Source organism: Myxine glutinosa, chromosome 12, assembly GCF_964187855.1.
Source record: "Myxine glutinosa chromosome 12, kmMyxGlut1.1, whole genome shotgun sequence".
In the NCBI taxonomy this organism is placed as follows: domain Eukaryota; kingdom Metazoa; phylum Chordata; class Myxini; order Myxiniformes; family Myxinidae; genus Myxine; species Myxine glutinosa.
In genome coordinates, this window is record NC_136272.1 from 54254895 (window position 1) to 54281942 (window position 27048).

The 27048-nt window shown below is 48.8% G+C and overlaps 2 protein-coding genes across 2 annotated transcripts in view; one reads left to right on the forward strand and one right to left on the reverse strand.

Annotated features, from left to right (window-relative positions):
• Positions 1 to 1563: 1563 nt before the first annotated feature.
• Positions 1564 to 27048, forward strand: part of LOC144888525 (uncharacterized) — a 416118-nt gene continuing 390633 nt past the window's right edge. The window contains exon 1 of the mRNA XM_078766826.1: positions 1564 to 2401. Coding sequence (XP_078622952.1) covers positions 1641 to 2396 — 756 coding nt within the window. The 5' untranslated portion in view covers positions 1564 to 1640 and the 3' untranslated portion in view covers positions 2397 to 2401. The remainder of the gene's footprint in view (positions 2402 to 27048) is intronic.
• Positions 7668 to 26884, reverse strand: LOC144888456 (uncharacterized). The gene is made up of 3 exons (XM_078766372.1): positions 26812 to 26884; positions 14516 to 14624; positions 7668 to 11237 (listed from the first exon to the last, which is right to left on the reverse strand). Exons 1-3 carry the CDS (start codon positions 26882 to 26884, stop codon positions 8717 to 8719), a joined length of 2703 nt encoding a protein of 900 aa, XP_078622498.1. The 3' UTR covers positions 7668 to 8716.

Consider the following 27048-nt stretch of genomic DNA (forward strand, 5'->3'; position numbering starts at 1 on the left):
CGGACGTGACGTCAGATGCGCCTCAGCTTGGAGAGAGAAGCCACCGCCACCCCCAGCGCGACGATACCTCCCCGCATCTTTGGACCGGACCGGACCGTACTGTACCCTGTCCTTGAGCCAAGAGTGCACCTTGAGCCATCGATACCTGCCTTTCCTTGCCATCAATCCCCGTGTGAGTCAGCCATTGTCCCGTTTATCTGTCGTCTGTCCGGGGTCAATATAAGAGTGTGTCTAAGTGCCTGTCTTCCTATGATGTACCTCTCGTCCCTGTAATCTAACCTTTCCGTACGAATATAATCTCCTCCGGAGGTCTTGAGAATTGAAACATTGGTGTCGTATTGTGTTATTGTAATCCAGCCGGGTGTCTTCTTTTCCTTTATTGATCCAGCGTAGCGCGGCTCCGTCAACGTCGAGTATAATCGGTAACTTGTGCAGACGTGGTCATACCAAAACCGCTCGGTAAACTAACATCTAAGCCACGTCTGTAACAATTGGTGTCGAGGAGTGGGATTCGAACCTGGGACTAAATTTATTAGGCCCAAATTTGTAACAAGTAGAATCGATTCGGAGCGCGTTTCCCGCGCGAAATTATAACGGCGAAATTTGAATTTGTTTTACGAAAATAAAAATAAAAACCGAATTTTGAAAGTCGCGCTATGGCGGGTCAAGACAGCTGGGGTCCGGTAAAGGAGAGTGAGGTAGGGTCGATCCAGGACCAAATTGAGGGACAAGAGGAGAGCGAAGCAGTGAGGGCGGCAGGTTCGCAAAATAGCGTCGTCACGCACGAAGTAGCGGGCGCGCAAAATGGCGCGCTCGCTCACGTGGTTGAAGGGTCCCAAAATAGCGGCGCCGCGGAGGGCGAGCCTGCGGTGGCGGCTGGGGACGCTGGGCAAACCGGGTTTGACCTCAGATTATTCTTGACCCAACTGAATGCAAAAATGGATAGGATGGAGGGCCAAATGGGGGTAATGAGGGACGAAGCGAGGGGTACCGGTGAGGGATTAGACAAGAAATTAGAGGGGTTAGACAATGGGATAGAAGGGGTGAAACATGGGTTAATGGGGGTAGAAAACAGAATGGCCGCTCAAGAGAATCAGATAGAGGGAGTGAAACATGGGTTAACGGGGGTAGAAAACAGAATGGCCGCTCAAGAGAATCAAATGGAAGGGATGCAAAAAGGGTTAGAGGGGTTAGAAAACAGTATGGAAGGCAAATTGAGGGACATGAGGGACCAAGCGGAAAGGGAAGTTAACCAAATGGGGCAGCAGATAGAGGGGGTCAGAATGGGGGTAGAAACCAAACTGGATGCTCAAAGGGAGGAAATGGAGCAGATGAGGGTGGCATCTGGGCAGGAGATGCAAGTGATGGGAGAAGAGATCAGGGGAGGAGTGAGTGAGGAGGTCGGAGGAGTGCGCGAGGAGGTGAGGCACTGTAAGGAGCACATGGAGAAGGAGGTGAGAAAGGGGACTGTAAAGTTACAAGGGGGCATAGAGGACCTGACGCAGGAGGTGGAGCAGCTGACGGTGGGACAGACGGAGTTAGTGGAGCAGGTTCAAAGGAACACTGCGGTATTAGGAGGTTTAAAAGCGACACAAAACGACATAAAAAACGACTTGATAGCGACAAAGAGGGAATGTCAGATGGTACGTGAGGGACTGACAACGAGGTTGGACGAGGTGATAGAGGTAATGGAGACGAAGGACCGGCAGGTGAGGACGCACATGGAAACGGTCAATGTAGCCTTGGAGGACGAGCTTGAGGAGACGTACCGGGGAATAAAAGAAGTGAAGCACAAATTAGAAGAAGTGGAAGAAGGGATGAGCGAAATTAAGAAGCGACGGAGAGGGGATAAGAAAGAGATAAAAGAGGAGATAAAAGAATTGGTCCAAAGTCTGTGTTTGGATCGTGATGATGTGCTCATTAACCGGATGAGGGATTCGCAGGTGATGGAGGAGAAGCGAAGAGGAAGAGGACCCGGTGTAAGTGGTGACCAATATGGTCGTGCGTATGATGCGCCAGGTGATTTAAGAAGCTTGGGGGTCGAGATGGACCCGGGTGTTCGTGAGAGGCCGTTGGTGAAGTGTGCGACAGGTCTGGTGTGCGAAAAAGGAGGTGTGCGAGAAAGTCCGACTCTGGGGTGTGTGAGGAAAAAGTGCGTGCCAAGGAGTGAGGGTGCTGGCGAGAGTGAGTCGGTCGTAGCGTGTGTGCGAGGGAGCACATGGAAGCGCGGTGTGGTAAGTGTTACAGAGGGTGTGACGGGAGAGTGTGCGCAAGAGTGTGCGCGAGAAAGGTGTGTGACGGACAGGTGCATGAGGAAAGAGTGCGCTGTCAGAAGTAAGGAAGAGTGTCCACCTGTGGTGAGTGTTACAGAGGGTGTAACGGGAGAGTGTGCGTGAGAAAGGTGTGTGACGGACAGGTGCACGAGGAAAGAGTGCGCTGTCAAGAGTAAGGGTGAGTGCGCGGTCAGGAATGGAGGTGAAAGTAGTGAAAGTGACATGGAGCGTGAGTTAGTTGTGACAGGTGAGCGAGGATGTACACCTGGGATGGAAGGATGCACACCTGGAATGGTAGAGCGTGAGTGGGAATGCACGCTGGAGTTGGTGGTGAGGCACGTGGTTGGGTGTGCGAATGAGAGCACACCTGTGATTGTCACAGAGGAGGTGACCGAGGAGGGGGTGCGAAGAGGTGTTTTGGTGAGGTGTGCGACCAACGAATGTGTGCCAAAGTGTTCGGTGGTCAGGTGTGTGACCAAGGCTGTGAGTGGAATGGGTGTACCTGGGTGTGTAAGGAAAGGTACGAGGAGCATGGGCACGGCTGGATGTGTGAGCAAGGAACGGGCTGCGGGGTGTAAGCATGCAGGTGAAGCATCGACGTTACACGGGTTAGAGGTTAGAGCGACTTTTAGCCGAAGCGGGCCCTCGGTGCGTGCTGGGCCTCGCTTTGAACGGCCGCGTCCGTGCTCCACCAGGCGGAGCGGGCGGCAGGATAGGAAGGGTCGTCATGGCGACCACTTTTTGGTGAGGCATTCCGGCAGGCCGAGATCGAGCCATGGGATGGCTCCGTGCCGAGATGGTGCGTGGGATCTCGGCCCGGGTAAACCTCCTTCCCTGCACCGAGTGCTGGACGCATCCAGCCGCTGGCACAGAACAACCCGCATTCATGGCTTGGCTTTACGAAGCCGGGCTTTGGACAGGGATTGGCGCACCGAGAGGTATTAGTGAGTAGACTGGGTGATGAGGTTAGTGTTTTGGACCCAAAATTAGAGAAAAACAAAATTTGATGATTGGCAAGGGATTGGCAGTAGTGATTGGCAGATGATGGGTAGTGATTGGCAAATTTTTGATTTATTGAAATTTGATGTGCAAAATTGGTAGTGAGAGACCCCCGATGTGGTGGGATGGCAAATCCACCATCCTTCCCATGGGGGGGCAAAGGAGCAATAGCTTATGGGGTGTATGGCAGTGAAAACTAGCCCGGGTGGGTTAGGATATTGTGTGTAGGGATCTAGAGAAGATGACCTTAGGTAACGTTAAGGTTAGTTAGTGACTGATACCTGTAGTGGGGACGCAGGTAGATTAGTGTGGATGATAATGACGTGGGAGCGCAATAGTTTAAAGGGACGACTGGGAAGCGCAAGTTTCAGAAGGGAGTAGTTAGCTGAGATGATGCCGTGTGTGTGAGGATGGAACAGGTGTGATTGCACAGGTGTGCAATTGGACAGGTGTGTGGAGCAGTGTATGAGTAGTGAGTGTGTGGATCAGCGCGAATGCGCTTGGGGAGAGAAGGGTGCAGGTGGCACCAAGTGTGAGAGCACAGGTGTGCAAGTACAGGTGTGTGGAGAGAGTTGGAGTAAGTGGTACGGAGTGGTGTGCATGGTGCGAAGGTGTGGATGGGGGAAGAGTGGACCCCTTTCACGAGTACCCGGGGCGGGTAGTGTAAGTGTTAGGTAGAGGGTATAGGTAAATTGTGGTTGGATATTGGCATCTGTGGTGCGGTTGCAGAATGGTGTTGTGAATGGGTGCATTAGTGTTGTGGAAATGGCTGGGCGTGTAGCCTGTTAGTGTGTGTAGTTGGTTGGGCACTCCACCACTGTGAGGATGTCGGCCAGGTGAGGCCGCAGGTGGGCTCTGGGAGCCGGTAGAGTTGTGGAGGGGGCCCGAGGATCCGGAGGATGGACCCGGGTAGCCCAGTGCCAGAGAGGGCACCGAGTGGGGAGAGAGCCAGAGGGCCTTCCCCAGGTAGTTAGGTTAGGGTGAGGAGCAGGTAAGCTCGGAGGCAACTGCAGTGGTGGAGGTGTGCAGGTGGGTAGACCCACTGGGAGAGGTACACGCCACAGCCCAGAAATTGTGCGAGGGCACCGGGAGATGAATCGGGGGAGTGAGACCCCAAATTGAAGAGCACCACAGTTTGGCCAATGGGAATTGGTTTTTAGAACCCATAGTGTAAGAGGGCCAATGGTTTGGCCGGAGAAAGACCCCGGGTAGTGTAAAGTTGTTAAAGTCATTTAGGAAATAGTTAGGATTGATGAACCTGTCGCACCATACGCAGCCACTTACCTGTGGTGATGATGATGACTCCACACCTGTGTTTTCTTTGTTTTGTTGCAGGAAATGAGATTGTGAGGATTTGTGAGACGCATCACGACGTGGATGAGACATTGGGGTGATTCCATCTCTCCCTCCTTAGGAGGGACTGATGATGAATTGGTGATGGCAAATTATGATGTTGAGTTGGAGATGGCAAATTTTGATGAAAGTTGAAGATGGCAAATTTGATTGGTTAGGAGGGAGAGAAGACGAATTTGGTTTATGGGAGGAACGGGGAAGACAGTAGGGATGTTTGTTGATTTGTAAAGTAGATGTTTATGGGTAGTGTTGTGTTTTGTGGATACAGTAAGGGGTAAGGGAGGGGCCATGTAGGTTACCTGGTGGGGGGGGGGGGGGGGCGTACGATAGGAACGTACCTGTCTCACCTGGTTCCCATGTGCCCCCAGTGTGCATCACCTTACATTGCGTGCACTTTTGCGCCCTTACCACCTTACTCACTTGTCTGCTTCTTTTGTCTCCCACCTCCGAGGATCTGGCTTTGGGGTAGAGAGAGAGGAGAGAGAGGTGCTGGCTGCGCAGTTGTGGGCCTGCACTTTCGCTGTTTGCTGCCGGGATCGATACACCATATGGACCGCAATGTTTGTGGCCACCCACAATGGACCGCAGTTCGTTTGCGGCCAAGCACCACCCGGGGATGGACCTATGGGTCAACGTGGCACCTATGCCATACAGGTGAACCACTTTTAGTTAACACCAAGTGCACCACAAGAAGAGCAAGAGACACCTGCAGGGTTAGGGGTTGTCGAATTTATTTTTATTCCAATGAACAATGGTGACTGCACCGATTGGTGGTGGGGTGGTGCTTTTGATGCTCGGGAAGGGTGCTCTGCACGTTATTAAAGGCCGTCGGCCACAGAGCACTCGTGGGTTGGTGTATCGATGTTGGCAAGCGCGCTCTCTCTATGCATAACATCTGCATGTGTTCCTCCAAAAACAGGTCCTGGATCGTAGTGTAAATAGCAGCGTAGTCGTGTAAATAATGCGCCCTACCGGCTGTATGTTTAGTTTGCGAATTCTTTCCGGATTCGGTTATCCTGTGGGTGTGTTTCTGTGAGGAGAAGGGTGCAACGTCGCAGGGGGACATATTTACTCATTTGTGAACATCTGTAAAACTGTCGCACTCAGGGTAGAGTTAATAGTAGAGGGAACTACATTGCGTGCCACACTAAAGTAGGTAAAAATTTATCGGGTCGGGACGCCCCGAGGGTAGAGAAGGGTGCAATGTTGCGAATATGGAATTTGGCCTCCATATCCGCTTGTAAATATTCCCCTATTTTCTCCAATACTCCCCAACTTTCCCCAATCCCCCATTCCCTAGTCCCATTGCATGTAAACAACAATCAGTAGAGCCGACCTTCCCCTTATTCCCCCATTAAATGTCGTGCCCAGGTCCACCGCACCACACGTAGACAACTTTCGGACATCTTGCTAGTTATTCTTAGTCTATGTCAGTTAAGGCCTCGTTTCCATTAATTATGACTCTTCGTTGCACCAGAATGTGATTATATGGCACCAGTAGTGAGTTTAGGACCTTTCCCATACCTCCTCCCATCTTCTTCCCCGTCTACAACAACAGAGGGGCACGGCGCTGCGCGGGGGGGGAGTGTGCGTCCTCCCACCGGCTCGGTTAGCCGCCATCGACAATGCGCTCCAGACAACGCGCTCCAGACCATGCGCTCCACGGGGTTACCACAAAGGGGCTCCTTGTCAGCTCCTCGTCAAGGGCGGAGCCTGGTAAACCCCCCGCACGCACCCAATGAGAAGCAACGTGCCGATTCCACGAGGCGGAGCTAACGAGCCGAGGGCGTGTCACTCCCCGCCGGATATACGCGGCCACGTAGCGGACGTGACGTCAGATGCGCCTCAGCTTGGAGAGAGAAGCCACCGCCACCCCCAGCGCGACGATACCTCCCCGCATCTTTGGACCGGACCGGACCGTACTGTACCCTGTCCTTGAGCCAAGAGTGCACCTTGAGCCATCGATACCTGCCTTTCCTTGCCATCAATCCCCGTGTGAGTCAGCCATTGTCCCGTTTATCTGTCGTCTGTCCGGGGTCAATATAAGAGTGTGTCTAAGTGCCTGTCTTCCTATGATGTACCTCTCGTCCCTGTAATCTAACCTTTCCGTACGAATATAATCTCCTCCGGAGGTCTTGAGAATTGAAACATTGGTGTCGTATTGTGTTATTGTAATCCAGCCGGGTGTCTTCTTTTCCTTTATTGATCCAGCGTAGCGCGGCTCCGTCAACGTCGAGTATAATCGGTAACTTGTGCAGACGTGGTCATACCAAAACCGCTCGGTAAACTAACATCTAAGCCACGTCTGTAACAGTATTATGATTGGTGTAAATCATGACAACACAGCAACTCAGGTGCAGTCATTATCCTCAGCTAAAATAAGAGCCTGTTCCTCAGTAACGACACTCGGCGAGCCGAGCCAAGCTAGTATATATATACTAGTGGGGTCACCCGTGGGAATCCCACGGGCATGGACGTGTGTGACATTTCGACATATTGAGTTGGATGCTGCACCTGTTTCACAATAACACACACACACACACACACCTCGTTTTTTCATTTCTGTATCTCACCATTCGGTCTCTCTCTTATTCACACACACACACACACACACACACACACACACACACACACACACACACACACACACACACACACACACACACACACACACGTACACCGACACACATATACACATACACATACACACACATATATATACACACATACACATACACACACACACACACATGCACGCACACGTACACACACATGTACACCGACACATGCATATACACATACACACATATACACATACACATATGGATACACACACATACACATATACACACACAGACACATACACATATACACATACACACACACAGACACACACACACACATGCATACACATACACACACACATGCATACACATATACATACATACACACACACGTACACACACATGTACACCCACACACATATATATATATATATATATGTCGAGATCGAGACCTCAAGGGAAGGAAGAAGAAGAAGAATCAGAGGAAGAAGAGCAACAATGTTTAATAAAATCGATTATATACACACGTGTGGAGCGAGGCTAGAGAATGTACCGCCTACACGCAGCGGACAATTCCTCAAGACACTCGCTGAAAAATAAGTGGAAAGGCATTTCATTTATAGCAAAATATTAGACAAGAATCTGCGCTAAAAACATAGCAATACAAGGCCATAAGGACAACATCTCCCATTGTCCCGTCCTACAGAAGGTCAAATTTAGACAACAAGATGTAAGCATAATGATAGGCTACGCTTTTTTTGGCTATCTATCTAAACATATCAGACCCGAGCGCAGGCCGAAGTAAATATTCTTATACACTAGGCTAAATGGTAGATGAATGATTGGATACACATGCCGAATACCATTACAATCAAGTATATGTAATGTCTATATTTCTTCCGAGGTGTTAGGTTACGTCCTTGCTTTAGGAGACATACTGAAACTACAAAGATATATAATTAATTATTCCCTTCGTGAAGGAGGCATTTGGCGCCATGTTTTCCTGTACGTGGGTCGCGAACATTTTATCTACTGTTTGGCACATAATTCAAGGACTAATTTACTAGGCTAAGGATCCACCCTGCACGTCGAGCCTCGAAACCACTTTTTGTCCACTCGCCTCTGCCTGCAGCTGAGTTCAAATCAGTTTTTTGAAGCACGATATATAATTTCAGATGTTATACTCAATTGAGTCATGGGGTTTAAACCCTAATGGCTGACAGTTCCTCCCTTTGTCTTTACAAGACAACTCCTTGGAAAGACACCGTATACAAAGTGATTAGCATCCCAATTAGTCACATGCTAGGCACGACATAGCGTCACGCATGCTCAAGAAAGATATCGGCCCTAACTGGCCGTCTAACATTCAACGCATAAATTGTTAGCCATGATTCGCGACGACGGCGCCTGGTTTAAGAGATTGCTGCCGCCCGCCAGATTCCGAATCCACCCTCGCTGCGGCATAGGTGCGACCCAGTTGCCAGCCAGATTAAGGGGCCCTCTTTATGCAAGTGAGGTCCTCGCGAATCAGGGCAAACAATCGACGTCCAATGCCATCAAGCTTTGTACATGTGATTGCTCTGTGAAAGACAAGGAGGCACATTCGTCATCACCAATATCCATCTCCTCATAGTCTGTGTCAACGTCAGTATTCAAAGTGTTGGGTGTTTTGAGCTGAGACGATCCCAAAGTGGTTGTTACAGGTGGTGTAAGTGGTGGTGAGGGTGGTTCTTCCGGATATCCCAGATACATGTTTGCCATCCGCTCCTCACTGCTGGTATAATAGCAATAACTTTTAAAAGAACCTACACTTTCTAAATTACAGGTTAAATCATCCCAACTAAAATCATAATCATTATCAGAATCCCAAGCATCAATAGGTTCATTGATTTCAAGCCAGGAATCATAGATCCCTAAAGCCACATCCTCCTGCCACGAAACGTCGAGGCCATCAACCCAATCGTGGGGGTCCGAGACGATAGAGTTGGCCGGTTCACCAATGGCCTTTGGATCCTTCCCGTATAGTGAAAGTAACATCGCATTGGTGGTGGTGGGTGGGGTCCATCCTGTGAAACATTTTCTCACACAAATCATGATTAGCGATTTCATTATAATCACGGTGAGTACGATTCCCACGATTATGGCCAGGCCTGTCAATAGCCATTTTACAATGACCCCTGTCCATCCTCTGAACCAGGCTGATATGCTGGACCATACATTATTGGCTTCTTCCCTTTCCTTTCGGCTATCCGTGAGACCCTGGGTCGCGGCCTTGAGCCGACTGATTGAGGCCTCTATGCCTTCCGAGTGATCTGGGATATATGTGCAACATTTTCCATCAATAACCCCACATACTCCTCCCTTTTCTGCTAACAACATATCCAAAGCCACTCGATTCTGCATCACCATTGTTCGCATATGCACTAATTCGTCTTCCAATTGTAGTTCCGCGATTCGGGTTTCGTTTCCAATTCGTTCCATTACTAATGCGAGACTATCTATTCGCCAATCATTCATAGTCACTCCCGCTTGGGGAAAAAATGCTCCTAATAGGACCTGCCACCAGCGTCCGTCCAGTCTTACTGTTCCATCCGGGTTCCAAAGAGAGAATCGTTTCTTCCTCTCGTGGGTAGGGGTGTACCCTGTTTCATTAAAATGATCTACCAAATTTACCTTGGGAAAAATGGATCCCAGATAACAAGTCCCTCCCCACTGTTCGGGTAGGTATGGATATGCTTTATTTCCGCAAATAAACATTACTCCATGGGGTGGGATAAGGGCCGAGGCCATGCATTTACCGATCTCAACGCGGGTGGCGCTTGGTGTCCCCCAAGATATGGTTAGCTTGGTTACGTTATGCTGGGCTTGGTCATCTATGGTTATTACAAGGGGGCCTTCCTTTTCTCTCCATCTGGTGTCGGATGGCAGGGTATGGGTACATTCCGAGGTTCCCATCTGAACGTGTCCCTTTCCTATAAGACACACCCGTCCCTTTTGCTCTGTCACCCAGACTGGATCAGGTGGTTTGTCTAACAAAGCCTGCTTAATGGGTGGGGTATATCGAAACTCCCGGGAACACACTGCCTGCGATTTTGGGCCTATCAGTTCCAAGGTTGTGGTCAGACATGGGGTACGCAAGGGTCCTGAGCACATATCTCGTAGGGACAGGGGTAGCACTACCATTTCTATCCCTGTCGTACTGGTGTGGGGAAAATGCATACACATCCAACAACGTGATCGGTTCTGTACCTTCGCCATTGCACGGGTCACTGTCCAATACGTATTTTCCTTTGGCTTTTTCCTGCTTTCGATCCGTGGGTGCGGAATTAATATGTGTGAAATGCATGGTGGCCTATCATCGTAGGGGGAGGTCATGAATTCACATTGTAGTAATAGAGTAGTGCCGCTGTTCAGTAATACATGCGTGGTTAAATTGTTCGAGTCCTTTCCCCATTTGTAACCCGGCCTGGCCATGTTTACTATTGGTGCGCCGCCTTGTCGTGGCGCTTGCTTCAAACGACTGAGGGCAGCAAAACCTGTCTTCCTTCCATGTGAGTCTGTGTACAACACCCTCCACATTATCCGTGTCCATACGTCTTCCTTTACATGGCAGCAGGGTATATTTATCCTCTGACCCCAGATAACTCTCTGCCGGTAGACCTTAACAGTTTGGTCGCCATATACATATGTCTCCGTGTTCGCCCATGCCCTCGTGTCCCCAGTGCTGGCAAAGCTGTAAATTAAACTAAGTGTGATTGCCACCCCTAACAGGCGGTGGTGCAGCATCCTCGATCTGTGGTGGTGCGTTTGAGGTGTCTGTGTTTGTGGGTATGGCCAACTTACAATGTGTGGCATGTACCCAGGACGACTTGCCCTCACCAAAACACCGCTGTTGGTGTGATCAGAAGAACTTGGTGGCCCCGTCCATCTTGGTTCGAGCGCAGTCTTACGGGTGAAATGCTTCACCAGCACGTAATCTCCTGCCTCGACGGTGTGGATAGGCTTGCTTGTTGGCTCCGGTAGGGCCTCCCGAACGCGTTCATGTATGCTGCGTGCCACATGGGAGGGATCTATGCAAAACTTTAAAAAACATGTCATCCATGATAGGTAATTCAAGTGCTGCCATATCCGTTGTTGGCTGATGCCGTTGACATATAGCGCACGAGCGACAGACCATGGTAACCACAGTCGAAAGGCCTGGTGCTGCCCAGGTGGAAGTGACCTGCCTCATCACCTCACCCCCCTATGGCACACATGGCCATTTGAATGCGCCATGCGTGCCAACCATGGCAATAAAGCTCGCGGTGCCACGGGTTTGTCATTAATCGTCCACATTTGTCCTTCCGCGGGGCACTGAGCTCCCAATTTAATCCAATTTTTGATGTTCTACGTTTGAGGCCGCGGCTTGTAATTGTATTACATCGAACTCTGTAGGTGCGGATGTCGGAACGTCTGTCTTGAGGTGCCAAATTAATTATGAACCCTTCATTGTTGTCCAACACATGGACCGTTCGGTATTCAACATTGTATCGACGCCTTACTCGCGTTTTCCGCAGTCGGTCCATCATCCATGTACGACAGTACCCTGCCATTCCCAAAAATCGCAACGAACACACTAACTCTTCACTGTTATCCTTCACTTCACTTCAAAATTTCACTGTTATCCTATCAATACCTGGACAATTTTTTCCTTTCCTTCCTAGATACGCGAATTTCACATCAGTATAAACCCACTGGAAAAATTATCTGAAAAATAACTAGCCTCCCAAAACCATTTCCCTGCAAGAGCGGGGTTAGCCTTGCGGTCCACATGACAATCTTTTTTATTTTGCTCTATCACCTCCCTTTGAGCAATAATTTAATTGGTGTGATTCCCATATACCCACTCCTGGTGGAGTTCTGTTCACCTGGTCTGCAGAGCCGTGATCCAATCTTCACCAGCCCCCAATCACCTTCTTATCACAAAACAACAGTCCATAACTAACCACTTTTCTTTATTTCCCGTCTTTTCCATCAACTTTTATAATCTTTTCCCCTCCCTTTCTTAGCAAACCTTGCAAAGTCACTTGTCATTGACAAATGATCCATCTAATTAGACTTTCCTTTAACATCTTCGCACTTTCCATGACCTTCTTCACACTTACTTTAAACCTTTTCTTCAGACACAACCCACATGAGTTATGAATACAATTTCCCCTTCCAGGCACGTGTCTAGTCACTCACAAAGTGTCCACAAGACAACGTCATCATATTTCACAGAACTCCACCACTCTATTAAATCCTAAACATGCCCAATGGTCAATCCACGAAAAAATCAAAGCATTTTCAGTCCCCCTTTCCTCATACACTAGTCAATGTAAGTCAGCCAAACATAAACAAAGAGGTTCCAGCGAGTTGTGACCTCCATAACTCTAAACAACTCCGCTGGCACCTTTTAAAACAAACTTTCCCAGTCACTTACTAAAATAAAGTGCAGCTCTTGTCCGTAGATATACGTTAACCAAGGTTACATGAGACTTGACAACAATAGAATTTGGCTACCTACAGAAAAAGTACCTGCACAACACATTTACAAACCAATTCGTCCCCTCGTATTAGGGAACGTCACAAATGTTCCACCACAATTTACAGCAGGTGACCACCCACCTGCCTTCTGTCGAAGTCCAGTTCAATTTCCATTCACAGACAGACAGACAGACGAACCCCCAACGTACTAACAGGATGGTCTCACAGAGGCCATTCCATTCAAATCTGTAGGCTGCCACGATTCTTCCCGCCAGGACACACCATCATAGTCACCATAGTCACACGACACGTCAGCAGACACAGTGAATGACATTCAACATCATAACAAACGCCGCAGAAACTGCTCCTCCTTGATCCAAATCTGCAGACGCAGTCAGACACACCCAGTTGGACAGACAAACTGGCTCCACATTACAACTGCAAACATCCGAAATGACAACAGCTAACACCAAATATTTATTGTCCCCCTTTCAGGGAAGTCAAATCAACCACCATTAAAGCACAAAACAGAAAACGACCATATACTCAGAGTATATGCCATATACTCAGAGTGAGACCCGAAAATCAAGCAGATAGACCGACAATCGAACCTGTCTTTCGACACTGCCGAACGACAAGTTCGCAGACACTGAGGGAGTGACATTCGACCCCCAGTAGATACCGCGGACACCGCTTTGGTCCGCACCAGCAACTCCCTCAAAATCAGTGTTCAGAGACATGACTCCATAGACAGCCAGAAAGCCAGATAAATACGGACACACACACACAGAGATTAATATATTTTTACAGATTAATATACAGAGATTAATAGATTAATATAAACAATTAATATATTGTCCACATTCATCTTGGTCAACCCAACCCATTCTGGCTCTCCCCAAGAGCTCTGTGTCCGGACAGACAGACAGATAAACGGACCGGGTGAAACCATAACCATCCATCCTTCCGATTGGACTCACGTCCGCATCACATGTCATTCTTGCCTTCATTCAACGCATTCTGTCATCCCACGTCGGCCAAATACAAGCCCCGGCCATGCCGTTGAATAAACACCCTGTCGGTTGACAGCCTATTATTTTTGACTTTCACTCCCATTCTCCCTTGCTACATCTGGAGAGCCGTTAATGTGGGGATGTAATTGAACACTTGTTTTAAAGCCCTGTCTACACATGCTCTCCATAACATTCTCATTATTCCCTGTCAATTTTACTCATCCGGATTGCCCAACGCCCGCAGGCAATTTGGGGAATCCCTTGTCAGTCAATGACACACATCAATGACACACACACAATAAACACAAATACACGCTGCAATGACAGATCATTCATTCCCTTATACTCAAATACCATGTGACTGACCTTTCATTCTCCATACAATACAGTATAAATTCATGCACACTCATGCACACTTCAATCCTACTTACCTGTGAACTCTAACACATCCAGTGCGTAGCTTAACTTAAAATACTCATTATTCTACCTTTCTTGGGCTAGTCCCTCCTGGTAGTCCTAAGATCGGGTCGCCCCCCGATTCCTAACCTTAAACGCAGTTCTCACGCCGGAGTAACTTAATACCTATTATCTATCACCCACATATGGGTCTACCTGCTTCCCACGCAGGAAGCTTACCTTACCTCCTTATCCCGGGCGCCCTGTATAATCGATTCATTACCCACTGCTGCTCTGGTTTAAACTAAATTTGGTTCGGAATGCAAGCCAGGTGGTACAGCCGACAGAGGTCCACACGTGTCCAAAGCAAGGCGGGAGGCTTCAATTTCGAGGTGCAAAAATGCGTACCCACCAAATTAGATGCCGGCAGGCCTCCCTCCCGACCTGGAACGTGAGGATCCACCTCGTCTGCACACTTGGATGTATCCCACTTCTGACACCAAAATTGTCGAGATCGAGACCTCAAGGGAAGGAAGAAGAAGAAGAATCAGAGGAAGAAGAGCAACAATGTTTAATAAAATCGATTATATACACACGTGTGGAGCGAGGCTAGAGAATGTACCGCCTACACGCAGCGGACAATTCCTCAAGACACTCGCTGAAAAATAAGTGGAAAGGCATTTCATTTATAGCAAAATATTAGACAAGAATCTGCGCTAAAAACATAGCAATACAAGGCCATAAGGACAACATCTCCCATTGTCCCGTCCTACAGAAGGTCAAATTTAGACAACAAGATGTAAGCATAATGATAGGCTACGCTTTTTTTGGCTATCTATCTAAACATATCAGACCCGAGCGCAGGCCGAAGTAAATATTCTTATACACTAGGCTAAATGGTAGATGAATGATTGGATACACATGCCGAATACCATTACAATCAAGTATATGTAATGTCTATATTTCTTCCGAGGTGTTAGGTTACGTCCTTGCTTTAGGAGACATACTGAAACTACAAAGATATATAATTAATTATTCCCTTCGTGAAGGAGGCATTTGGCGCCATGTTTTCCTGTACGTGGGTCGCGAACATTTTATCTACTGTTTGGCACATAATTCAAGGACTAATTTACTAGGCTAAGGATCCACCCTGCACGTCGAGCCTCGAAACCACTTTTTGTCCACTCGCCTCTGCCTGCAGCTGAGTTCAAATCAGTTTTTTGAAGCACGATATATAATTTCAGATGTTATACTCAATTGAGTCATGGGGTTTAAACCCTAATGGCTGACATATATATATATATATATATATATATATATATATATATATATATATATATATATATATATACACATACAGACACACACATATATACACATAGACACATATATACACACACATACACATGTGTACACACACATGTACACCGACACACATGCACACACATACACATATACACATACACACATGTACACCCCCACACACACATACACACACACACACACACACACACACACACACACACACACACACACACACGCACACGCACACACACACACGTCCCACATGTATATATCCCACATCCCACATGTATATACATGTTTAAAGTGTACGTGCCCTTCCCCCCTCCCCCGCCCGGCAACGCTGAGTACTTCTGCTAGTAACTAATGAAATAAAAACGAAGAAATATCTCTGGGTAATTTCCTGAAACTCGGTGAAATTCGCTGAAATTCGCTGAAATTCGCTCGGTGTATCGGTGAAATATTTTATTTGGGCGGTGTAGAATTGCTTCGAACGAAATATCTCTTAGCAATTTCCCGTCTGTGTTTCATGTCCATGCACACGTGAAATGGAGTTTGTTTTTGCACACGTGAAATGAACATGTGAACCTTTACTTCCGGATAATAATGTTGAATGAAATAAAAACGAAGAAATATAGTGGGGTCACCCGTGGGACATTTCGACATATTGAGTTAGATGCTGCACATTCAAAATGGTTACTGGCAATTCATCAGATCCAGAAATGGTGCAATGAACACAATTTATTTCTTTCACATAATATGTGGCCCCTCACTCCTCTCCACCTGACACTCTCCTCTCTCCACCTGACACTCTCCTCTCTCCACCTGACACTCTCCTCTCTCCACCTGACACTCTCCTCTCTCCACCTAGCACTCCTCTCCTCTCCAATCCCTCACATTCCTCTCCTCTCCAATCCCTCACCTCTCCAATCCCTCACACACCTCTCCTCTCCAAACCCTCACTCTCCTCTCCAATCGCTCCTCACTCGCCTCTCCAATCGCTCCTCACTCGCCTCTCCAATCGCTCCTCACTCGCCTCTCCAATCGCTCCTCACTCGCCTCTCCAATCGCTCCTCACTCGCCTCTCCCATCGCTCCTCACTCGCCTCTCCCATCGCTCCTCACTCGCCTCTCCCATCGCTCCTCACTCGCCTCTCCAATCGGCTTTCCCCGTCTCGTTTCTCTCGTTTTTCTCCCGTCTCGTTCTTTTTCTTGCTCCAAATCGGCCCGTCTCGCCCGTCGGCCCGTCTCGCCCGTCGGAATCGGAAATCGGGCCGTCTTGCTTTCTTGCTTGCGCGTAAATAAATTGTGTTCATTACACCATTTCTGGATCTGATGACTTGCCAGTAACCATTTTGTAAAAATGAATGTGCAGCATCTAACTCAATATGTCGAAATGTCACACACATCCATGCCCGTGGGATTCCCACGGGTGACCCCGCAAGTTTGCATTGACGTTCGTCGACGCACTCGTTCGCCCGTCTCATTCGCTTTCTTGCTACATCCTGTTCAAGTGTGCATTCTTCATCGATCGTCTCATTCATTTTGGAAATAGAAGTTTCCACGCAGCGCATGAATTGTCACTATCCTCAAGAGGAAGTGTCTCGTAATCATCAAATGATAAATGGCAAGTAAATTATATTGTGGAAAATTAAAGATTTCAAATAAACCTATTTAAAGTGTATGCGCACATAACTAATAAAAAAAACGAAGAAATATCTCTCGGTAATTTCCTGAAACATATTTTACTTCCGGCTAATGTTGAATGAAATAAAAACGAAGAAATATATGTCGGCATCATTGTTGACGTTTTTGTGACGACTGTCATCAAACGAAAAAGTAATATATCTTATAGTGTAGCAGCATAGCAAACCTGTTGTGCATTTTGTGATACAAGCACCAAATTTGGTACACTAGTAGACTATCATATTGTTGCAGATATGGGACTTGGCCTCAATATCCGCTTGTAAATACTCCCCTATTTCCCCAATACTCCCCAACTATCCCCAATCCCCCATTCCCTAGTCCCATTGCCTGTAAATAACACTCTGTAGAACCGACCTACCCCTTTTTCCCCCATTAAATGTCGTGCCCAGGTTCACCGCATCTCACGTAGACAACTATAGGACATCTTGCTAGTTATTCTTAGTCTATGTCAGTTAAGGACTCGTTTCCATTAATTCTGACTCTTCGTTGCACGAAATTGTGATCGTATGGCACCAGTAGTGAGTTTAGGACCTCCCCTTACCTCCTCCCATCTTCCCCATGAAACAACAACAACAACTACAACAACTACAACAACAACTACAACAACAACAACAACAACTACAACTACAACTACAACAACAGTGGAGATGGGGGCGGCGCGGCGCGGGGGAGTGTGCGTCCTCACACCGGCTCGGTTAGCCGCCATGACCATGCGCTCCGACGGGGTTACCACGAAGGGGCTCCCTGTCAGCCCCTCGTCAAGGGCGGAGCCGGTAACCCCCCCGCACGCACCCAATGAGAAGCAACGGGCCGATTCCATCTGGGGCGGAGCTAACGAGCCGAGGGCGTGTCACTCCCCGCCGGATATACGCAGCCACTTACCGGACGTGACGTGAGATGCGCCCCCGACTGAAGAAGACAAGTCACGACCTTCGAGCGCTGAGTGAGGCCTCCCGCATCTCTGGACCGGAGCGGGTCGATTCTGTCCTTGAGCCAAGAGTGCACCTTGAGCCATCGACTACCCGCTTTCCTTGCCATCAATCCCCGTGTGAGTCAGTTTTGTCCCGTTTATCTGTCGTCTGTCGGGGCTAATATAAGAGTGTGTCTAAGTGCCTGTCTTTCTATGCTGTCCCTCTCATTCCTGTAATCTGACCTTCCGCAATATTATAACCTCTTCCGGAGGTCTTGAGAACTGAACCCTTGGTGTCGTGTCATTTTAATCCCAGCCGTTGTGTCCTTTTCCATCATTGATTTAGCATAGCGCGACTTAGTCAACGTTCGAGTATAATCGGGTAAACGTGCAGGCGCGGTCATACCAAACCGCTCGGTAGACCAACATCCACAACCGCGTCTGTAACAATTGGTGTCAGGAGTGTCGGATTCGAACCTGGGACTAAATTTATTAGGCCCAAATTTTGGAACACCAATTGTACCACTAGGGTAACAATTGGTGTTGGGAGGTAGAATTCGATCCGGAGCGCGTTTCCCGCGCTCGAAATTATAACGACGAAATTTGATTTGTTTTACGGAAATAAAAACCCGAATTTTGAAAGTCGCGCTATGGCGGATCAAGACAGCTGGGGTCCGGTAGGGGAGAGTGAGGCAGGGTCGGTCCAGGACCAAATTGAGGGACGCGAGGAGTGCGAAGCAGCGAGGGTAGCAGACGCACAAAATAGCGTCGTTGCGCCCGACGTTGCGGGGGCGCAAAATGGCGCCTCGCTGGTCACCGCGCCCGCGACCGTGGCAGCGCCCCTGGTGGATTCGAACCTTTTCCTCCTGCAAATGAGGGCCCTTATGGAACAAATGGGTGAGCAATTGGGAGACCAAATTAGAGGTTTGAAAAGCAGTATGGGACAAATGGGGAACCGGATGGAGGCTCAGAATGAGCAATTGGGGGTAATGGGGAACCGGATGGATGCTCAGGGTGAGCGATTGGAGGGCAAAATAGGGGTAATGAGGGACGAAGCGAGGGGTACCGGAGAGGGGTTAGACAATAATTTTAAGGAGTTAGACAAGAAATTTGGGAAGTTAGACAATAATTTTGAGGGGTTAGACAACGGGATAAAAGAGGTGAGAAATGGGTTAATAGGGTTAGAAAACAGTATGGAAGGCAAATTGAGGGACATGAGGGACCAAGCGGAAAGGGAAGTTAAACAAATGGAGCAGCAGATAGAGGGGGTCAGAATGGGGGTAGAAACTAAACTGGATGCTCACAGGGAGGAAATGGAGCAGATGAGGGTGGCATCTGGGCAGGAGATGCAAGTGATGGGAGAGGAGATCAGAAGAGGAGTGAGTGAGGAGGTCGGAGGAGTGCGCGAGGAGGTGAGGCACTGTAAGGAGCACATGGAGAAGGATGTGAGAAAGGGGACTGTAAAGTTACAAGGGGGCATAGAGGACCTGACGCAGGAGGTGGAACAGCTGACGGAGGGACAAAAAGGACTAACGGAGCAGGTTCAAAGGAACACTGCGGTATTAGGAGGTTTAAAAGCGACACAAAACGACATAAAAAACGACTTAATAGCGACAAAGAGGGAATGTCAGATGGTACGTGAGGGACTGACAGCGAGGTTGGACGAGGTGGTAGAGGTAATGGAGACGAAGGACCGGCAGGTGAGGACGCACCTGGAAACGGTCAAGGTAGCCTTAGAGGACGAGCTTGAGGAGACGTACCGGGGAATAAAAGAGGTGAAGCAGAAATTAGAAGAAGTGGAAGAAGGGGTGAGCGAAATTAAGAAGCGACGGAGAGAGGATAAGAATGAGATAAAAGAGGAGTTAAAAGAATTGGTCCAAAGTCTGTGTTTGGATCGTGATGATGTGCTCATTAACCGGATGAGGGATTCGCAGGTGATGGAGGAGAAGCGAAAAGGAAGAGGACCCGGTGTAAGTGGTGACCAATATGGTCGTGCGTATGATGCGCCAGGGGATTTAAGAAGCTTGGGGGTCGAGATAGACCCGGGTGTTCGTGAGAGGCCGTTGGTGAAGTGTGCGACAGGTCTGGTGTGCGAAAAAGGAGGTGTGCGAGAAAGTCCGACTCTGGGGTGTGTGAGGAAAAAGTGCGTGCCAAGGAGTGAGTGTGCTGGCGAGAATGAGTCGGTCGTAGCGCGTGTGCGAGGGAGCACATGGAAGCGCGGTGTGGTGAGTGTTACAGAGGGTGTAACGGGAGAGTGTGCGCGAGAAAGGTGTGTGACGGACAGGTGCATGAGGAAAGAGTGCGCTGTCAAGAGTAAGGGTGAGTGCGCTGTCAAGAATGGAGGTGAGAGTAGTGAGAGTGACAAGGAGAGTGAGTTGGTTGTGACAGGTGAGCGAGGATGTACACCTGGGATGGAAGGATGCACATCTGGAATGGTAGAGCGTGAGTGGGAATGCACGCTGGAATTGGTAGTGAGGCACGTGGTTGGGTGTGCGAATGAGAGCACACCTGTGATTGTCACAGAGGAGGTGACAGAGGAGGGGGCGCGAAGAGGTGTGTTGGTGAGGTGTGCGACCAACGAATGTGTGCCAAAGTGTTCGGTGGTCAGGTGTGTGACCAAGGCTGTGAGTGGAATGGGTGTACCGAGGTGTGTAAGGAAAGGTACGAGGAGCATGGAAACGGCTGGATGTGTGAGCAAGGAACGGGCCGCGGGGTGTAAGCGTCCAGGTGAAGCATCGACGTTAGACGGGGTAGAGTTTAGGTCGACTTTTAGCCGAATCGGGCCCTCGGTGCGTGCTGGGCCTCGCTTTGAACGGCCGCGTCCGTGCTCCACTAGGCGGAGCGGGCAGCCCGATAGAAAGGGTCGTCATGGCGACCACTTTTTGTTGAGGCATTCCGGCAGGTCGAGATCGGGACATTGGATGGCTCCACGCCGAGATGGTGCGTGGGATCTCGGCCCGGGTAAGCCCCCGTCCCTGCCCCGAATGCCGGACGCATCCAGCCGCTGGCGCAGAACAACCCGCATTCATGGCTTGGCTTTACGAAGCCGGGCTTTGGACAGGAATTGGCGCATCGAGAGGCATTAGTGAGTAGACTGGGTGATGAGGTTAGTGTTTTGGACCCAAAATTAGAGAAAAACAAAATTTGATGATTGGCAAGGGATTGGCAGTAGTGATTGGCAGATGATGGGTAGTGATTGGCAAATTTTTAATTTGTTGAAATTTGATGTGCGAAATTGGTAGTGAGCGATGGGCCCGGTGGGTAAGGCTGGCATCCCTGCCACCCTTCCCATAGGTGGGGGCAAATGCGCAATAGCTTATGGGGTTGATGGCAGTGAAAACTAGCCCGGGTGGGTTAGGTTATATTGTAGGGATCTAGCGAAGATGACATTAGGTGACGTTAAGTTTAGTTAGTGACTGATACCTGTAGTGGGGACGCAGGTAGATTAGTGTGGATGATAATGACGTGGGAGCGCAATAGTTTAAAGGGACGACTGGGAAGCGCAAGTTTCAGAGGGGAGTAGTTAGGTGAGATGATGCTGTGTGAGAATTGAACAGGTGTGATTGCACAGGTGTGCAACTGGACAGGTGTGTGGAGCAGTGTGTGAGTAGTGAGTGTTGTGGATCAGCGCGAATGCGCTTGGGGAGAGAAGGGTGCAGGTGGCACCAGGTGTGAGAGCACAGGTGTGCAAGTAAAGGTGTGTGGAGAGAGTTGGAGTAATTGGTACGGAGTGGTGTGCATGGTGCGAAGGTGTGGATGGGGGAAGAGTGGACCCCTTTCACGAGTACCCGGGGCGGGTAGTGTAAGTGTTAGGTAGAGGGTATAGGTAAATTGTGGTTGGATATTGGCATCTGTGGTGCGGGTGACAGAATGGTATTTGGATGGGTGCATTAGTGTTGTGGAAATGGCTGGGCGTGTAGCCTGTTAGTGTGTGTAGTTGGTTGGGCACTCCACCACTGTGAGGATGTCGGCCAGGTGAGGCCGCAGGTGGGCTCTGGGAGCCGATAGTTGTGAGTGGGTGCCTGAGGATCCCGGGTGTGGATCGGGCAGCCCAGTGCCAGAGAGGGCACCGAGTGGGGAGAGCGCCAGAGGGCCTTCCCCAGGTAGTTAGGTTAGGGTAAGGAGCAGGTAAGCTCGGAGGCAACTGCAGTGGTGGAGGTGTGCAGGTGGGTAGACCCACTGGGAGAGGTACACGCCACAGCCCAGAAATTGTGCGAGGGCACCGGGAGATGAATCGGGGGAGTGAGACCCCAAATTGAAAAGCACCACAGTTTGGCCAATGGGAATTGGTTTTTAGAACCCATAGTGTAAGAGGGCCAATGGTTTGGCCGGAGAAAGACCCCGGGTAGTGTAAAGTTGTTAAAGTCATTTAGGAAATAGTTAGGATTGATGAACCTGTCGCACCATACGCAGCCACTTACCTGTGGTGATGATGATGACTCCACACCTGTGTTTTCTTTGTTCTGTGTGCAGGAAATGAGAATTGCTGTGTGGATTGGTGAGACGCATCACGACGTGGATGAGACATTGGGGTGATTCCATCTCTCCCTCCCTAGGAGGGACTGATGATGAATTGGTAATGGCAAATTTTGATGAGTTGAAAATGGCAAATTTGATTGGTTAAGAGGGAGAGAAGACGAATTTGGTATATGGGAGGAACGGGGAAGACAGTAGGGACGTTTGTTGATTTGTAAAGTAGATGTTTATGGGTAGTGTTGTGTTTTGTGGATACAGTAAGGGGTAAGGGAGGGGCCATGTAGGTTACCTGGTGGGGGGGGGGGGGCGTACGGTAGGAACGTACCTGTCTCACCTGGTTCCCATGTGCCCCCAGTGTGCATTACCTTACATTGCGTGCACTTTTGCGCCCTTACCACCTTACTCACTTGTCTGCTTCTTTTGTCTCCCACCTCTGAGGATCTGGCTTTGGGGTAGAGAGAGAGGAGAGAGAGGTGCTGGCTACGCAGTTGTGGGCCTGCACTTTCGCTGCTTGCTGCCTGGATCGATACACCATATGGACCGCAATGTTGGTGGCCACCCACAATGGACCGCAGTTCTTTTGCGGCCAAGCACCACCCGTGGATGGACCTATGGGTCAACGTGGCACCTATGCCATACAAGGTGAACCACTTATAGTTGGCCCCCTGACGGCCACAATACAGAAATGGACGCGGTTGGCGCCTTTCTTTATTTTTTTGAAAGAGGCAAGAACACCAAGTGCACCACACGAAGGCAAGACCAGCGGCAGAACATCGGCCGGCTGCGACACCACCGGTGATTTATAAACACTTTATTGGTGCACCGGATGGTGCTGACTGTGTTATGGGGTGGTGCTTTTGATGCTTGGAAGGGGTGCTCTGCACATTATTAAAGGCCATAAGGCCACAGAGCACTCGTGGGTTGGTGTATCGATGCTGGCATGCGTGCTCTCTCTATGCATAACATCTGCATGTGTTCCTCCAAAAACAGGTCCTGGATCGTAGTGTAAATATCAGCGTAGTCTTGTGTAAATAATGCTCCCTACCGGCTGTATGTTTCGTTTGCGAATTCTTTCCGGATTCGGTTATCCTGTGGGTGTGTTTCTGTGAGGAGAAGGGTGCAACGTCGCAGGGGGACATATTTACTCATTTGTGAATATCTGTAAAACTGTCGCACTCAGGGTAGAGTTAATAGTAGAGGGAACTACATCTGAGTGCCACACTAAAATAGGTAAAAATTTATCGGGTCGGGACGCCCCGAGGGTAGAGAAGGGTGCAATGTTGCGGATATGGGACTTGGCCTCAATATCCGCTTGTAAATACTCCCCTATTTCCCCAATACTCCCCAACTATCCCCAATCCCCCATTCCCTAGTCCCATTGCCTGTAAATAACACTCTGTAGAACCGACCTTCCCCTTTTTCCCCCATTAAATGTCGTGCCCAGGTTCACCGCATCTCACGTAGACAACTATGGGACATCTTGCTAGTTATTCTTAGTCTATGTCAGTTAAGGACTCGTTTCCATTAATTCTGACTCTTCGTTGCACCAGAATGTGATCGTATGGCACCAGTAGTGAGTTTAGGACCTCCCCTTACCTCCTCCCATCTTCCCCATGAAACAACAACAACAACAACTACAACAACTACAACAACAACAACAACAACAACTACAACAACAACAACAACAACTACAACAACAGTGGAGATGGGGGCGGCGCGGCGCGGGGGAGTGTGCGTCCTCACACCGGCTCGGTTAGCCGCCATGACCATGCGCTCCGACGGGGTTACCACGAAGGGGCTCCCTGTCAGCCCCTCGTCAAGGGCGGAGCCGGTAACCCCCCCGCACGCACCCAATGAGAAGCAACGGGCCGATTCCATCTGGGGCGGAGCTAACGAGCCGAGGGCGTGTCACTCCCCGCCGGATATACGCAGCCACTTACCGGACGTGACGTGAGATGCGCCCCCGACTGAAGAAGACAAGTCACGACCTTCGAGCGCTGAGTGAGGCCTCCCGCATCTCTGGACCGGAGCGGGTCGATTCTGTCCTTGAGCCAAGAGTGCACCTTGAGCCATCGACTACCCGCTTTCCTTGCCATCAATCCCCGTGTGAGTCAGTTTTGTCCCGTTTATCTGTCGTCTGTCGGGGCTAATATAAGAGTGTGTCTAAGTGCCTGTCTTTCTATGCTGTCCCTCTCATTCCTGTAATCTGACCTTCCGCAATATTATAACCTCCTCCGGAGGTCTTGAGAACTGAACCCTTGGTGTCGTGTCATTTTAATCCCAGCCGTTGTGTCCTTTTCCATCATTGATTTAGCATAGCGCGACTTAGTCAACGTTCGAGTATAATCGGGTAAACGTGCAGGCGCGGTCATACCAAACCGCTCGGTAGACCAACATCCACAACCGCGTCTGTAACAATATTATGAAAAGATCTGGATATTGGGCCATCTCAGATTCAGAGATTTGATTTTTGCAAGATTTCGATTCGATTGGGATCGAAGAGAACACCTTCTTCGTCTTCTGTACAGTGAAGTTGCCAGCCCTGAATTCTCTGGCTACATCTGGGTGCTTCATTGGGAGTGCAACCGTGTCCCTCAGGTGAACAGGGACACACCTGGCATAGTGTGTGTGGTCTAAGGCATGGAACCATGGGACCAGTTCCGTCAGGGCATCAAGGTACGTCGTGAATGAAGCCTGCCGCAGAGAACGCACGTAGACCAGTACCAACATCTCTAGTTCCAGCACAGTTGCCCAGTACTGAAAGTTGGGAATGTCTTCTCCTCTCTGGTGACACCAGTCTTCGAACTCAGGCAGGTCTTCTGCATCATCAGCATATGTCATACAGTGGCGTTCATACGCACGGTGTTGCAGGATGTGCAGTGCCGCTGCAGTGATTTGATGAGCTCTTCTTGTGCGGGTGACGTGGGCAGCTCGTAGGAAGGAGTCGGCCGTCCCTGGCGTTGCAATCTCAGCTTGCAAAATCTGCAAATCTTGCAAAAATCAAATCTCTGAATCTGAGATGGCCCAATATCCAGATCTTTTCATAATATGATAGTCTACTAGTGTGCCAAATTTGGTGCTTGTATCACAAAATGCACAATTCTTTTGAATATTTGGGCTAAGCCGCCCCACTAAAACGATATCTATAGGTGTGCAAAGTGTCAAGTTAATCCATCCTTCGATGCCTGAGCCTTAGGCGAACAAACTTTTCAAGTCCTTGCATTATAGTATGATTTTCCTTGGTGGCCATATTGGATTTTGGACGTCATCTCGAAAATAAGTGACATATGAAATGTACCTTTCCCTGAATCAGTTTCACTGACCTCAAAAACCCCTGATTTGATACCTCATTTGTCTATCTGTGACTTCTACAGCCAGAGATATATGATATTTCAGTTTTGCTGGTGGCATTTTGAATTTTGGCCAACATCTTGGAAAATCTGAAACGGTCAGGATGGCTCCTAGGCTAAAATCAATTGATAGGTCCAAACGAAGCTCCATACCAAATTTGGGACTTTTGTCCGGCTTGTAACATTACGCCTAAAAATTGTTGCTAAGCCACCTGACTATCACATGCAGTGTTATTTGTAAAAGTTTGGTCCATAAGCACGAAAATAAAAATGGTAGTTTTGTAAAGTCGTTCCCCCAGAAATTATTGCTAAGCTGCCTAACTAGATTAATCACATGGGGGTTAAATGCATGTTCTAAGTGAACTCCAATCGGTGGAGGCGTCGTGGTGCACCGGGCTAAGGCGGGCCACGATGACGTATCAACGATGAGACTCGAGAGCTGTAAACGGCAAAGGTTCGAATCCTCGATCCTGGGCCCCCGCAGGTGTTGCGCCGCGGAAAATGAGCCTCACGCTAAAGACGTCCGGGCGGACGCCCCGGGCACCCGGGCCTCCACCCTTTTGAATCCAAACCAATTAATCAATAATTAATCACTGAAAAGCGAATTTATGCATTTGAAATCGTCCACCGTTCCTTGTCGTGACGTCACATTCAACGACCATAAAATGAAATGTTGTTGTTTTTTTGAAGGATATTTAAATAATCTCGTTGACCCTTAAGGACTTATATATATATATATATATATATATATATATATATATATATAAAACCCTTCGGTTTATAATTATATATAAAATCGATGGACCATCCACAGGGTAAAGGAAAGAATAAAAGAAAAAAATATCACTTCCCGTTCCAGATCCAGGAAGTTGACCCCAAGAGGAAGAAGAAGAAGAAGAACCACCCTTCGGATAGTCACTCGTCACTCGTCACGTCAGTCGTCAGTCGTAGTCCTCGGGCACACTGAAACTGTAAGTGTCATGTGCGGCTGTCATACGGGTTGAAGGCACGAACAGTGCACCAAAATCGAGCGTCATTATATATCATCTATATTATAATAGCCGTAGATGATTCTGTCTGTCTGTCTGTCTATCTGTTGGGTGTCTGTCCGGGGTGTGGCTTACTCGGTTTGCAGAGTAGCTCCACCCATAGCTCCACCCATTCTGGGAGTGGCTATAAACAAATATCCACCATTTTATTA